The 16,273-nt window shown below is 42.5% G+C and overlaps 1 protein-coding gene across 2 annotated transcripts in view; it reads left to right on the top strand.

Annotated features, from left to right (window-relative positions):
• LOC310724012 (coiled-coil domain-containing protein 148-like) overlaps positions 1–16,273 on the top strand; it is a 129,761-nt gene that overhangs the window by 63,539 nt on the left and 49,949 nt on the right. For both annotated transcript variants that reach the window (XM_083537751.1, XM_083537750.1), the window contains exon 9: positions 6,128–6,266. In XM_083537751.1, the coding sequence (XP_083393877.1) occupies positions 6,128–6,266 (139 nt within the window). The remainder of the gene's footprint in view (positions 1–6,127; positions 6,267–16,273) is intronic.

Here is a 16,273-nt window from a genome sequence, read left to right as displayed (position 1 = left end):
GCTGCCGCATCTCCTTGTACTTCTGTCTACTTTTCTCATAACTCTGTTGATCCCAATTCTGTTTTGCCAACCTCTTTCTCCTAATACTTTCCTGTACTTCCTCATTCCACCACCACGTCTCTTTGTCTTCCTTTCTATTTCCAGATGTCACACCAAGTACCTTTCTAGCTGTCTCCCTTATCACTTCTGCAGTAGTTGCCCAATCAGCCAGCACCTCTTCACCACCACCAAGCCCCTGTCTGACCTTTTTCCCTGAATCTCTCACTACAGCCTTCCTCCCTTATTTTTCACCATCTTATTCTTCTTTCAGTCCTCACTCTCCTCCTATTCTTCTTCACCTCCAAAACCATCCTACAGACCACCATCCGATGCTGTCTAGCTACACTGTCCCCTGCCAACACCTTACAGTCTCCAATCTCCTTCAGCTTGCATCTCCTACATAAAACATAGTCCACCTGTGTGCACCTTCCTCCACTCTTATACGTCACCCCATGATCCTCCTTCTTCTTAAAATATGTATTCACCACTGCCATTTCCATCCTTTTAGCAAAATCTACCACCATCTGCCCATCCATATTCGTCTCCTTATAGCCATACCCACCTCACCTCTGTTCCCTTCACCTACATGCCCATTTAAATCCGCCGCAATTACCAATTTTTAATTCCTAGGTACACCTTCTAATTCTTCATCTAATTCACTCCAGAATCTTTCCTTCTCCTCCATCTCACAGCCAACTTGTGGAGCATAGGCACTGATGATATTTATCATCTTCCCCTAAACTTCACGATCATCACCCTATCAGAAACTCTCTTCACCTCCACTACACTCTTACTGTACTCTTCCTTCAAAATCACCCCTACACCATTTCTCTTTCCATCCACACCATGATAAAACAGTTTAAATCCACCTCCAATGTTCCTGGGCTTACTCCCTTTCCACTTGGTCTCCTGAACACACAGCATATCTACCTTTCTCCTCTCCATCATATCAGCTACCTCTCTCCCTTTACCAGTCATAGTACCAACATTTAACGTACCAACCCGAACCTCCACTCTCCTGCACTGCTCCTTTCCCTGCCGTCTCTGTAGAAGTCTTCCTCCTCTCCTTCTCCTCCTTCGGCCAACAGTAGCCCAATTTCCACCGGTACCCTGTCGGCTAACGATACCTGTGGCGGTCGTTGTTAACCCGGGCCTCGACGGATCCGGTATGAAATTCTCATTTGTGATCCGCATATTTGATTTGGCACATGTTTTACGTTGGATGCCCTTCCTAACGAAACCCTTCCCATTTACCCGGGCTTGGGACCGGCACTAAGAGTGCACTGGCTTGTGCATCCATAATGGCTGGGTTTGCCTCCCTAATGGCTGGGTTATTATATTTGCAATTTAATGTTAAGAAACATTATTCTGAAATTGTTCCACAATTTGTAGACTCTGCTCATCTTTACTTCTGAGACACTCAGCCTCTCTAAGATACACTTTTTATACTTAATCATCTTAGTGACCTGTTGTAAATGAATCTACTTAGTTGCAAAATGTTTCTCTAACTGTTTAATTTTGATAACACTTACAGACTTTTGTTGTCCCGTCCCAACTATTTAAAAAAAGTGTTGAGTGCATTAAATAATAAATAAATAAATAAATAAATAAATAAATAAATAAATAAATAAACAAACAAACAAGCTTTTCTTTAAAATGGTAATTTAATTACAAAATTAAAATGGGTTTATGAGATTTACAAATCATTGCATTCTGTTTTTATTTACATTTTCCCAAACATTTCTGTCAGAATTGGGGTTGTAGTACATACTATGAATGTGACAATATTCAAGTTATTCTTACTTTGCAAAGAGTATTTTTTGAGTACTGATTCAAATCTCCAACCACCAAATGCTTACATGTACAGTATTCATTGTTACATAGACAATTTGTTTGCACTTACATTTAGCTCTGTAGTTGCACTGATTGTTGTTCTGGCTGTTTTAAATCTAATAGTTTTTGATCACTTTTGAGAGACATGTGCATGTTCCTTTAGTTTATATGCAACAATCTAGGTAATTAACCGTATGAAAATTTACTTGAAAGATACTCCTTAGCATAAAAAACAGCTTTACACACTCTTGGCATCCGGACAGTTTGTTTTTTCAGACACTCTGCTAAAATACTTTGCCAAGCTTTTTGTAATCTTCGCCAAAAGTCTTCGGTAGTTTGAAATTTCTTTCCAGTTCATCTCAGAGCATTTCAATAGGATTTAGTACAGGCCAATCCATGATAAATAACACTTCAGCCGACTTTTTGCTTTTAAAATAATGCTTACAGAGCTTAGATGTATGCTTTGGGTCATTGTCTTGTTGTTTGTTGAAGTTAGTTACAATTAGCTGCAGTCCAGATGGAATTGCATGTTATTGAAGGTCTATTTATTCTAATTATTTTTGTGTTATTTTGTGTTTAATCTATTTATATTGTTTAATGTAGCATTTTGGTCATGGAGGATTGTTGTGGCCACTTAACCTGACCTGACTTATGGCTACAGTTAGCAAATATCCCCAAGGCTTAACTGCATTTATGTGGTTTTCAATTTTTATTTTATTTAGACATTGACCCTGTTTTAAAATAGTTGTTTAAAATATTTGCAATTCAAATGGACAGGTTTGTCAGTTTGTCAGGTGCACGTATTGCATGATTGCATTGCATCCCATTTTACGGCAACAGCAAATCCCTTAGCATTTTGGAAAATATGTTAAATGAAAATAGGATGCACATATGCATTACCAATGAGTAATATAAGGCTCATTAATCCAAGGAGAATTTTTGGCACTCATTAACCTTTACACAGCTGCAGTATGCTACAGATTAAACTATCGCTTGTGTGCTGTTAAGATTGTGGACTTTGACTGCAAAATATTGCATGAATAGTGTATTGCTAAGTGTTTCTAGATTGAACCTAGGCACATACCCCATTAACTAAATTTCCACTATATGATTTTTAAACAATCAGTTCTGTGGAGTAATTTAGGCAGTGCTGGGAGAGAAAAAAACAGACCAGGAAGGTAGTACATACCTTACTGTCTATATTTCATTTACAGCAATAGAAAAGTGTTTATACACTACAAAAATATGTTGGCAGTTTCTGATTAGTGTTAGCATTATTGCCTAAGCTACATGGACATATAATAACCCAACGTAATAACTTTGTGTGTCTGCAAAATTGTATGTGCAGATGGGTCAGAGTTTTATGGAAAAAAAGAAAAGTTTGGTATTAATAGGCAGTTGGTTCTCAAAACAAAACATTTTTCAAAACAAAACAAAAACAAAACAACTTCTTCTTCTACTTTCGGCTTCTCCCATTAAGGGGTCGCCACAGCAGATCATCTGTCTCCATACCCCCCTGTCCTCTTCATCTGCCTCTTTCAACCCAACTACCTGCATGTCTTCCCTCACCACATCCATAAACCTCCTCCTTGGTCCTCCTCTTTTCCTCCTTCCTGGCGGCTCCATTCTCAGCATTCTTCTCCCAATATACCCCCATGTCCCTTCTCGGAACATGTCCAAACCATCTCAATCTCACCTCCCTCACTTTGTCTCCAAATCGTCCTACATGCGCTGTCCCTCTAATAAACTCATTTTTAATCATCCTAACGAAAATCTCAACATCTTCAGCTCTGCTACCTTCAGCTCCACCTCTGGTTCTTTAACAAGTCCAACAAATACAGCTAGTTTTTGTGTGTAGCATGTCAATGTCATACTTACATACACTTATTTCTCTTTGAAATAGCTGATATATGTCTGGTGTTAAGGCCAATTTGATTAACATGACAGAATGCTGGACAGAGAATCACACAGTCAAAGGTAGAAAAATGTTTAAAGGGGGTTCTGCATTTGGCAGATAGATAGATAGATAGATAGATAGATAGATAGATAGATAGATAGATAGATAGATAGATAGATAGATAGATAGATAGATAGATAGATGGGATGGATATATGTGTGTGTACCCCATACAACATAGGATATGTACAATGTGTATATAGAGTGTATATACAGATAATATATATATATATATATATATATATATATATATATATATATATATATATATATATATATATATATATATATATATATATTAAGATAATCTAAAATATATAAATAACACCAAAGTTCAGAATTGATGTCTTTGTTGTTCATCATATTGCTTGTAAGTTCAACACCTTGCTCATTCTGGGACTAAATAAATGGACAGCTGACACCCCCTTTAAATGAGTGAAGGAACACTGGCATATCACAAATACAATACCTTCGACTTGCTGTTAATAGACAGCATAATATACTTGAACACCATACTGAAGAAATCATAGCATATACAGTGAGGAAAATAAGTATTTGAACACCCTGCTATTTTGCAAGTTCTCCCACTTAGAAATCATGGAGGGGTCTGAAATTGTCATCGTAGGTGCATGTCCACTGTGAGAGACATAATCTAAAAAAAATAATCCAGAAATCACAATATATGATTTTTAAACTATTTATTTGTATGATACAGCTGCAAATAAGTATTTGAACACCTGTCTATCAGCTAGAATTCTGACCCTCAAAGACCTGTTAGTCTGCCTTTAAAATGTCCACCTCCACTACATTTATTATCTTAAATTAGATGCACCTGTTTGAGGTCGTTAGCTGCATAAAGACAACTGTCCACCCCATACAATCAGTAAGAATCCAACTACTAACATGGCCAAGACCAAAGAGCTGTCCAAAGACACTAGAGACAAAATTGTACACCTCCACAAGGCTGGAAAGGGCTACGGGGAAATTGCCAAGCAGCTTGGTGAAAAAAGGTCCACTGTTGGAGCAATCATTAGAAAATGGAAGAAGCTAAACATGACTGTCAATCTCCCTCGGACTGGGGCTCCATGCAAGATCTCACCTCGTAGGGTCTCAATGATCCTAAGGAAGGTGAGAAATCAGCCCAGAACTACACGGGAGGAGCTGGTCAATGACCTGAAAAGAGCTGGGACCACCATTTCCAAGGTTACTGTTGGTAATACACTAAGACGTCATGGTTTGAAATCATGCATGGCACGGAAGGTTCCCCTGCTTAAACCAGCACATGTCCAGGCACATCTTAAGTTTGCCAATGACCATTTGGATGATTCAGAGGAGTCATGGGAGAAAGTCATGTGGTCAGATGAGACCAAAATAGAACTTTTGGGTCATAATTCCACTAAACGTGTTTGGAGGAAGAAGAATGATGAGTACCATCCCAAGAACACCATCCCTACTGTGAAGCATGGGGGTGGTAGCATCATGCTTTGGGGGTGTTTTTCTGCACATGGGACAGGGCGACTGCACTGTATTAAGGAGAGGATGACCGGGGCTATGTATTGCGAGATTTTGGGTAACAACCTCCTTCCCTCAGTTAGAGCATTGAAGATGGGTCGAGGCTGGGTCTTCCAACATGACAATGACCCGAAGCACACAGCCAGGATAACCAAGGAGTGACTCTGTAAGAAGCATAGCAAGGTTCTGGCATGGACTAGCCAGTCTCCAGACCTAAACTCAATAGAGAATCTTTGGAAGGAGCTCAAACTCCATGTTTCTCAACGACAGGTCAGGAACCTGACTGATCTAGAGAACATCTGTTTGGAGGAGTGGGCCAAAATCCCTCCTGCAGTGTGTGCAAACCTGGTGAAAAACTACAGGAAACGTTTGCCCTCTGTAATTGCAAACAAAGGCTATTGTACCAAATATTAACATTGCCTTTCTCAGGTGTTCAAATACTTATTTGCAGCTGTATCAAACAAATAAATAGTTTAAAAAATCATACATTGTGATTTCTGGATTTTTTTTTTAGATTATGTCTCTCACAGTGGACATGCACCCAAGATGACAATTTCAGACCCCTCCATGATTTCTAAGTGGGAGAACTTGCAAATTAGCAGGGTGTTCAAATACTTATTTTCCTCACTGTATGATTGTATGAACCCGTAAATAGTGTTTTTACGACGTATAAAGGTAAGATTTGTTTAATGGTGTGTGTGTGTGTGTGTGTGTGTGTGTGTGTGTGTGTGTGTGTGTGTGTGTGTGTGTGTGTGTGTGTGTGTGTGTGTGCGTGTGTGTGCATAAGGAATTGTGGCTGGAATGGAGAGGATCATTTGCGGTTCCTCCACATCGTAGGTCAATATTCACCTGAGCTAAGAAACCACAGAGGGCTCTATATGGACATGCTCCAGAGAATTCTACCCCATATCTCCAGAGCAGAACTGGTAAGTTATCACACACAAACACACACACACACACACACACACACACACACACACACACACACACACACACACACACACACACACACACACACACACACACACACACACACACACACATTATCCTTCACACTTGCTCAGGCTCAGGGCCAGGCATCATTCTTACTACAGCTTTCCATCTGGGTTGCTTTTGAGCATCTGTTTATTCTCTGTCAGTGAAAATACTGAATTCCATAATTCTGGGCCAAAAAGTAAAAATAAAGAATACTCCAGCATATTTTGATTTATGATTTCTATTTCTAGCATCTGAAATGTAACGATATAACAAGAAGTTAATTGTATTTATAATTTAAATGTGTACAAAATGTATATTCTGGCCCATCTAGAAAACAGCCCAATATTTAGTGTAATGAATGAAACCAAATAAAATAACAACTCGTCCTTGAAAAGGAATTAATGGTTTTCAGTCAAAGGCAAAAGCTTCACTTGTTTTTACTTTCTTTAGTTCTAGTTCTGGTCTTTCAGTTGAATATAACTCTCGCATGGTGTAGCTCACAGGACATATCCAGCTCTAAAATCAAAATGATTATCATACTTGTACCAACATTCTAAACAAAGGGCAGAATACAAAGGCAAGCTTTGAAACACAAGAGTATAAGTAACAGGATACAAGACTTGACAATAAGTTATGGCAAGACTTTGCATCGACATGATGCATGTGTATTCCATATATATATACTCTGGGGAGAGAAGGTAATTGTGTCTGTTCAGACTCAGGGAAGGAGGTGTAATGCCTTAGGTTAATAACCATAATTATGTTTCTTCCCTTGTTACCCTTGTGTTGGAAAGTCGTTAAAAGTGCATAAGAACAGATTCATATTTGTAAATAATTTATTTAGGTAAAAGTGACCTGTATTTTCAAGTTTATATTATATAGGGATATCTAAAAAAAACTTATTTAAAAGATTTTTTCTTGTGTTTTACTGTACAAGAAAGCACATCATGGCGTTCACCTATATGCAATATGTGGTTGATAGAGATCTGTATGAAAGGCTGAAGAAATCCTTTAAATTAGCATCTTTATGGTCTGCAGTATTGACTGTGTAGAGTAGAGTCGGTATGCAGGATTGAGTGCACGGTTTGCGCTGCATGTTTTCATCTCACCATCGTTACCTTTACCGCTTATCAGACAAAAACAGCTGCAAAAAAAAAAAATTGAGTCAATATTTTATCCTTTTCATTTAATCTTTTGCACCCTTCATTTTTATATGCAATTATGTGTACATTTTGCATGTCTTTAAATTCAGAGAGCTTTAGGTTTTTTCTGGCAACATGACAAGCTAAAACAGATTTCTACAGAAATCTACACATATTAATTTTTACTTTATTTATTTTTGGAGGAAAAGAAGAAAAAAGTATGATTACTATTTAATAAAAAAACCATATATATATATATATATATATATATATATATATATATATATATATATATATATATATATATATATATATATATTTTTTTTCTTTCTTTGTCAATCATGTTTTCTGATCGCTTAAACAGTAGTCGTTTTCTCTCATCTATTTCCTTTCTTTAGAATTTTTCAGGGAATGTTACAGTTTTTGAAGACTAATCTAAATGTACAAACCTGATTTCAAAAAAGTTGGTACACTGTACAAATTGTGAATAAAAATGGAATGCACTAATTTACAAATCTCATAAACTTATATTTTATTCACAATAGAATATAGATAAAAAAGCAAATGTCGAAAGTGAGACATTTTGAAATATAATGCCAAATATTGGCTCATCTTGGATTTCATGAGAGCTACACATTTCAAAAAAGTTGAGAGCTACACATTCCAAAAAAGTTGGGACAGGTGGCAATAAGAGGCCGGAAAAGTTAAATGTACATATAAGGAACAGCTGGAGGACCAATTTAAAACTTATTAGGTCAACTGGCAACATGATTGGGTATAAAAAAGAGCCTCTCAGAGTGGAAGTGTCTATTAGAAGTCAAGATGGGCATAGGATTAATTTCCCCAATGCTGCGGCGAAAAATAGTGGAGCAATATCAGAAAGGAGTTTCTCAGAGAAAAATTGCAAAGAGTTTGAAGTTATCATCATCTACAGTGCATAATATCATCCAAAGATTCATATAATCTGGAACAATTTCTGTGGGTAAGGGTCAAGGCCGGAAAACCATACTGGATGCCAGTGATCTTCGGGCCCTTAGCCGGCACTGCATCACATACAGGAATGCTACTATAATGGAAATCACAATATGGGCTCAGGAATACTTCCAGAAAACATTGTCGGTGAACACAATCCACCGTGCCATTCGCCATCGCCGGCTAAAACTCTATAGGTCAAAAAAGAAGCCATATCTAAACATGATCCAGAAGCTCAGGCATTTTCTCTGGGTCAAGGCTCATTTAAAATGGACTGTGGCGAAGTGGAAAACTGTTCTGTGGTCAGATGAATCAAAATTTGAAGTTCTTTTTGGAAACCTGGGACACCATTTCATCCGGACTAAAGAGGATAAGGACAACCCAAGTTGTTATCAGCGCTCAGTTCAGAAGCCTGCATCTCTGATGGTATGGGGTTACATGAGTGCGTGTGGCATGGGCAGCTTACACATCTGGAAAGGCACCATCAATGCTGAAAGGTATTTTCAAGTTCTAGAACATATGCTCCCATCCAGACGTCGTCTCTTTCAGGGAAGACCTTGCATTTTTCAACATAACAATGCCAGACCACATACTGCATCAATTACAACATCATGGCTGCGTAGAAGAAGGATCCGGGTACTGAAATAAAAAACCTGCAGTCCAGACCTTTCACCCATAGAAAACATTTGGCGCATCATAAAGAGGAAGATGCGACTAAGAAGACCTAAGACAGTTGAGCAACTAGAAGCCTGAATTAGAAAAGAATGGGACAACATTCCTATTCCTAAACTTGAGCAGCTTGTCTCCTCAGTACCTGGACGTTTGCAGACTGTTATAAAAAGAAGAGGGAACGCCACACAGTGGTAAACATTGCCTTGTCCCAACTTTTAAAAAATGTGTTGATGCCATGAAAATTAAAATAAACTTGTATTTCCTTTCAAATAATAAATTTGGGTTTGTAACCTAATCTGAAGGGCATGAATGATTAAGACACACACACACACACACACACACACACACACACACACACACATTTTTAACTACATTTCCTTCTACTTAGAAAAGAACAAAAATACTGTTCAGTTCATTAAAACTGTTTTATACATTAGGATGTTTAGGACATTTAAATAATAAGGTGATGATTCACAGTACATACTGCAAAAAGCTTCTTAAGGCAAAAAACAGAAACAGAAAGTTCTTTTTCTAACTTTGCCGGTGTTTCACTATGGGAATCGCTTTGGGCGTGACCAACTACAGAAGCTCTTATGACACCACGTCTGTCTTGACAGACAGGTCGACCTGAGATCAGGCTCCGCCCCACCTTTATTCCTCAGGTCGACCCCTTCTAACATCATTCGCGCTTTCTTCCCGTGAGGGACTACACTAAGCTCTCTCAGCACTTCCAGTTCTCGGCTGGTTTCGCTTAACTGTTCATCGTGCGGGCCGTCATTGGATTCCGCCACCGAATGTGAGGTCAGTCGTACGGAATCGTGCTGAGCGACGTCACAGAATAGCGTCCGCATCGAGGCGAGCTATTCCTATTCCAACCTGCTGGGTATTAAGTTACACGGTAGGGACGTAGTAGCGTCAGGCTATTACAGGCTTAGCGCGTCAAGGCCAAGCCTTCGGAGGGCTAACTACCCTGCGAACATCGGCAGACTAACGTGTTGTGACAAGTCTAATATTCCCTGTACTCAGCCATGTCGACTATTATCCCCCCCACCAAAGGGAAGGAGTCGAAGATCAGGGAGGTTGCATCCCGCCCGTGTCCATCATCATGTGGAGCAACCATCTCGGGCAGGGACCCTCACCCGATGTGCATCACGTGCATGGGCCTGACGCCCGCTCAAACGTCGCTTGCGGACCCGCAACCATGCGCTCACTGCGCGTCGATGCCGGTGAAACATTTGGAGAGACGGCTGAGAGTAGCGGTGGCTAACCAACAGGACCCGTGTCTGTATGGCGCCGCCGCAAGGTCTACGGCTGTCGAACATCAGCGAGCTTCCACAAGCTGCGCGGACCTGATGGAGGCCGATTCGCCGGTCATGCCGCCTCTGTTTGCTAACCTCCTCACGGAGGATGAGGAACGACCGTGCGACGAGGACGCAGATGCGAACTCAGACCTCCTCGACTTGGATATGGAGGACAAGGATGAGGACGACAGTGGTCCCTTCCCATCCCAACAGTCGAGACCCCAGAGCGCGGGTGATGCAACCTCACAGGCTGAAGGTAACCTGCACGAGGTATGCAAACGAGCCGCGGCGAAGCTAGGACTAGCTTGGCCCGTGGCCCAGGACGCGGAGGGAGCTGTGAGAGACCTTTATGACGGGAAAAGGCTGCCGCCTGCTCAACCCGCTGCTAGACAGCTCCTGCCCGCCGTGCCAGCTTGCATGAAGGAGATGTCTCGTTACTGGTCTAGCCCCTTCAAGAGCAAGCTTCCCGCAAAAGGGTGCTTCAAGCTGGAGATTCAAGGGATGGAGAAGCTGGGGTTGGCCGGACCCCCAGCTGTGGAGCCTTCAGTGGCTTATCACCTCCATCCGAATTGGCGTTCTATATCTGCCTCCTCTCAAATTGCGCTGCCTGGGAAAATCGAGAGATTGACGGTGTCCATCCATCAGAGGATGTATAAATACGCAGCGCATTCAGTGTGCTCGCTAAACGCGGTGACTTTGCTGTCCGCGGCTGCCGTACAGCCGTTTACAGCCGGGCTGCCGTAGATCTCTACGCCTTGCGAGAAAACGCTCAGTGTCCTCTGTTCTTTTCTCTAAGTGACGAAGATGCACCGTTGGGTGTGGATGCGTTAGCCCACCCGTGGCCAAATGTTCTTCTCTACGCTTTCCCTCCACTGAGCTTGATTTCCCCCACCCTGGCCAGGGTCAGAGAACTCAGCTTGTCACTGATTCTGATAGCTCCACGTTGAGCGTCCAGACACTGGATCGCAGAAATAGTTCAGCTACTGTCAGATCAACCATGGCCACTCCCTCCACGGAGGGACCTTCTGTCCCAGGCGGGCGGGGAGATTTATCATCCGCACCCGGACAGGATTGCTCTCTGGGCCTGGCCCGTGAGAGGTGGAACTTGAGTGTGGCAGGTTTACCCCAATCGGTTATACACACTATCCAGAGTGCCAGAGCCTCATCTATGACACCGATGACTTGCACGCTTTATGACAATAAATGGCGGGTTTTTGAGGAGTGGTGTGGCCGTGGTCACATTGTCTCTTTCCAGTGTTCTGTGGGAGACATTTTGTGCTTTCTCCAGGATTTGCTGGATAAACGGAAAGGTTTTTCTACTTTGAAGGTGTATCTGGTGGCTATTTCTGCGTGTCATGTCGGGTTTAATAACGAACCTGCGGGTCGGCACCCTTTGATTAGCCGGTTTATGAAAGGTGCACGCCGTAAGAGGCCGGTGTCTCGGCGGTTAGTGCCTCAGTGGGACCTGTCTTTGGTTTTGGAAGCCCTTTCTCATCACCCCTTCGAGCCGGTGGATGGCGTAGGGCTGAAATTTCTTTCTCTTAAGACAGCGTTGCTTGTGGCTCTAGTGACTGCTAAGCGTGTGAGCGAGCTGCAAGCCCTGTCTGTCAGTCCGTCCTGTTTACAGTTTGCCCCTGGGCTCACGAAAGTTTCCTTTCGCCTTAACCCGGCGTTTGTGCCTAAAGTGGTGGATTCTTCTTATAGATGTCCCGTTACGGAACTTTACGGCTTTCCACCCACCTCAGGAGGAGGAGGGATTAAGTTCCTTGTGCCCAGTGCGGGCCCTCCATACGTATGTCAAGAGAACAGCGGGTTTCAGGAAATCTGACCAGCTGTTTGTGTCTTGGGCTACCCCTCACAAAGGGAAGCCGTTGTCGAAACAGCGGCTGTCCCGCTGGATTGTGGAGGCTATATCTATAGCGTATGAATGCTGTGGTTCTCAGGCACCTGCGGGTCTGAGGGCCCACTCTACTAGAGAGATGGCGACATCATGGGCCCTACTTAAGGGAGTTTCTGTTCAGGAAATTTTTGCGGCGGCTGGCTGGGCCACGCCCACACTGTGCGGTTTTATAGTCTAGATGTGTCTGAGTCATCCTTGGCACATGCAGTGCTGAGTGCCAGACGTTCTGAGCCTATGTGATTGGCTTGTGCAATCCAGGAGCGGTCTATATCTCCCATAGTGAAACACAGAGCGAAGTTAGAAAAAGAACGATGGGGTACTTTCTATTTCCCGGGTTCTTTGATAACAGAGTGAGGTGTTTCACCAGCACTTCCCTCCTTGCACGGGGACGGGAAGAAATCTCGCTGCAATGATGTTAGAAGGGGTCGACCTGAGGGATAAAGGTGGGGCGGAGCCTGATCTCAGGTCGACCTGTTTGTCAAGACAGACGTGGTGTCATAAGAGCTTCCGTAGTTGGTCACGCCCAAAGCGATTCCCATAGTGAAACACCTCACTCTGTTATCAAAGAACCCGGGATTACTTTAAGTAACCCATCATTCTTAAATGGTCGAGTCAGTCACCTGACCTCAACACGACTGAGCAAGCTTTTCATATACTAAATGCCAAACCAAAGGCAAAAATACCCCCGAACAAACAGCAAATTAAGACTACTGCAGTATACTTTTACCTGCCAAACCATTTCAAGTAAGGAAACTTTGTGTTTGGTGATGTCCCTGTGTTCCATATTGTAGGCAGTCACTGACTGCATAGTTTTTGCATCGAAAGGGAAAAATAACGCTTATGTTTATAATTGTTTTGTTTTGGTAAATTATTTCTGAGTCTATGAAATTGGATGAACTGAAGAAATATGAAAATATGGCAAAGTAGGGAATATACAGATTTAAAAATACGAATATAGATATAAGTATAGTGTACAAGGAAGCATGCATGCCAAAAAAATCACAAAAAAAAAAACCTATATATAGATATCACAACAATCAAATAGAGTAAGTTTCACAGTGGTGGTAAGACACAGTTTCAGAGTGTTAAAAGAAGTAGTTTTGAGAAAATTTGATGCCTGGCATGACACAAAATATCACCTTTTTTAGACATCATATCCATCACACTGGACACACACACACACACACACACACACACACACACACACACACACACACACACACACACACACACACAATCAGCATGACAGCAACCTATCAACTTGCAGCAAGTCCATCACTTGGTAATGTGTGTTATGTTAAAGATGGGGTTAGCTAAGCTCTGTAAACAGCAGGAAAACTTGCATTCTAGTGTTCTTGCCTGAGGCACATGTACACATGTTTTTCAGGAGTGTCTTTGGAGACAACACAGAAAAGAGAATTTTGTTTGGATTTCTAAAACAGCTAGTGAAATTTGGTAACATCTACCTACATCTTCTTTATGGAGTTTTATATATTGTCAATCGATATAGCAGGATTTCCTTGGTGGCAGAAGTTCTAATGAACAACAGCCCCTTCCTACAAACCACTGATCATTTATGTAAAGTCTTCTTCTTCTTCTTTCGGCTGCTACCATTAGGGGTCGCCACAGCGGATCATCTGTCTCCATACCACCCTGTCCTCTACATCTGCCTCTTTCACACCAACTACCTGCATGTCTTCCCTCACCACATCCATGATTCTCCTCCTTGGCCTTCCTCTTTTCCTCCTACCTTGTGGCTCCATCCTCTGCATTCTTCTACCAATATAATTCATGTCCCTCCTTTGCACATGTCCAAACCATCTCAATCTCGCCTCCCTCACCTTGTCACCAAAACATCCTACATGCGCTGTCCCTCTAATAAACTCATTTCTAATCTTGTCTATCCTCGACACGCCCAACGAAAACCTTAACATCTTCAGCTCTGCTACCTCCAGCTCCATCTCCTGTCTTTTACTCAATGCCACAGTCTCTAATCCATACAACATCGCAGGTCTCACCACAGTCCTATAAACTTTCCCTTTCATTCTTGCAGATACCCTACTATCACAAATCACTCCTGTCACTCTTCTCCACCCACTCCCCCCTGCCTGCACTCTTTTCTTTACTTCTCTAACACACGCTCCAGTACTTTGCACTGTTGACCCAAGGTACCTGAACTCCTCCACCTTTTCCACCTCTTCTCCCTGCAACCGCATCACTCCACTGCCCTCCCTCTCATTCACACACATGTACTCTGTCTTACTCCTACTGACTTTCATTCCCTTTCTCTCCAGCACGTACCTCCACCCCTCCAGGCTCTTCTAAACCTGCTCTCTACTCTCACCACAAATCACAATATCATCCGCAAACATCATAGTCCAGGGAGACTCCTGTCTGACCTCATCCGTCAACCTGTCCATCACCACTGCAAACAGGAAAGGGCTCAGGGCCGATCCTTGATGCAGTCCAACCTTCACCCTGAACCAGTCTGTCGTACCTACTGCACACTTCACCGCCGTCACACTGTCCTCATACATGTCCTGCACCACCCTCACATACTTCTCTGACACACCTGGCTTCCTCATACAATACCACAACTCCTCTCTTGGCACTCTGTCGTACGCTTTCTCTAAATCCACAAATACACAATGCAATTCCTTCTGTCCTTCACTATACTTCTCCATCAACATCCTCAAAGCAAATAAGGCATCTGTGGTGCTCTTCCTCAGCACAAAACCATACTGTTGCTCACAGATGGTCACCTCTTCTCTCAGCCTGGCTTCCACTACTCTGATCAACTTAATTTCCCTGTAGTTACTGCAAGACTGCACATCTCCTTTATGCTTAAAGATCGGTACCAGCACACTTCTTCTCCATTCCTCAGGCATCTTCTCACCTTCCAAAATCCTGTTAAACAACCTGGTCAAAAACTCCACTGCCATCTCTCCTTAACATCTCCAAGATTCTACCGGTATGTCATCTGGTCCAACCGACTTTCCACTCTTCATCCTCTTAATCGCTGCTCTCACTTTCTCCTTACTAATCCTATCTACATCCTGCTTCACCAACTCCATATCGTCCAACCTTCTCTCTCTCTGATTTTCCTCATTCATCAGCTGCTCAAAATACTCCCTCCACCTTCTCAACACACTCTCCTCACTAGTCAACACATTTCCCTCTCCATCCTTTACTGCTCTAACTTGCAGTACATCCTTCCCAGCTCGGTCCTTCTGCCTGGCCAATCGGTATAAATCCTTTTCTCCTTCCTCAGTGTCCAACCTCTCATACAGCTCCTCATATGCCATTTCCTTGGCTTTCGCCACATCTCTCTTTACCTGCTGCCGCATCTCCTTGTACTCCTGCCTACTTTTCTCATCACTCTGTCTATCCCACTTCTGTTTTGCCAACCTCTTTCTCCTTATGCTCTTCTGCACTTCCTCATTCCACCACCATGTCTCCTTGTCTTCCTTTCTATTTCCAGATGTCACACTAAGTACTTTTCTAGCTGCCTCCCTCATCACTCCTGCAGTAGTTGCCCGATCATCCAACACCTCTTCAACACCACTGAGCCTCTGTCTGACCACTTCCTTGAACCTCACACTACACTCTTCCTCCTTAAGTTTCCACCATCTTATTCTTCGTTCAGTCCTCACTCTCCTCCTCTTCTTCTTCACCTCCAAAACCATCCTACAGACCACCATCCGATGCTGTCTAGCTACACTGTCCCCTGCCAACACCTTACAGTCTCCAATCTCCTTCAGGTTGCATCTCCTGCATAGTACATGGTCCACCTGTGTGCACCTTCCTCCACTCTTATACGTCACCCTATGATACTCCTTCTTCTTAAAATAAGTGTTCACCACTGCCATATCCATCCTTTTAGCAAAATCTACCACCATTTGCCCTTCCACATTCCTCTCCTTAAAACCATACCTACCCATTACCTCCTCATCACCTCTGTTCCCTTC

The sequence above is a fragment of the Silurus aristotelis genome, assembly GCF_946808225.1.
Source record: "Silurus aristotelis genome assembly, chromosome: 3".
NCBI lineage: Eukaryota > Metazoa > Chordata > Actinopteri > Siluriformes > Siluridae > Silurus > Silurus aristotelis.
The sequence above is the reverse complement of the archived record's forward strand: the minus strand, read 5'-3'. Positions and strand labels throughout refer to the sequence as shown.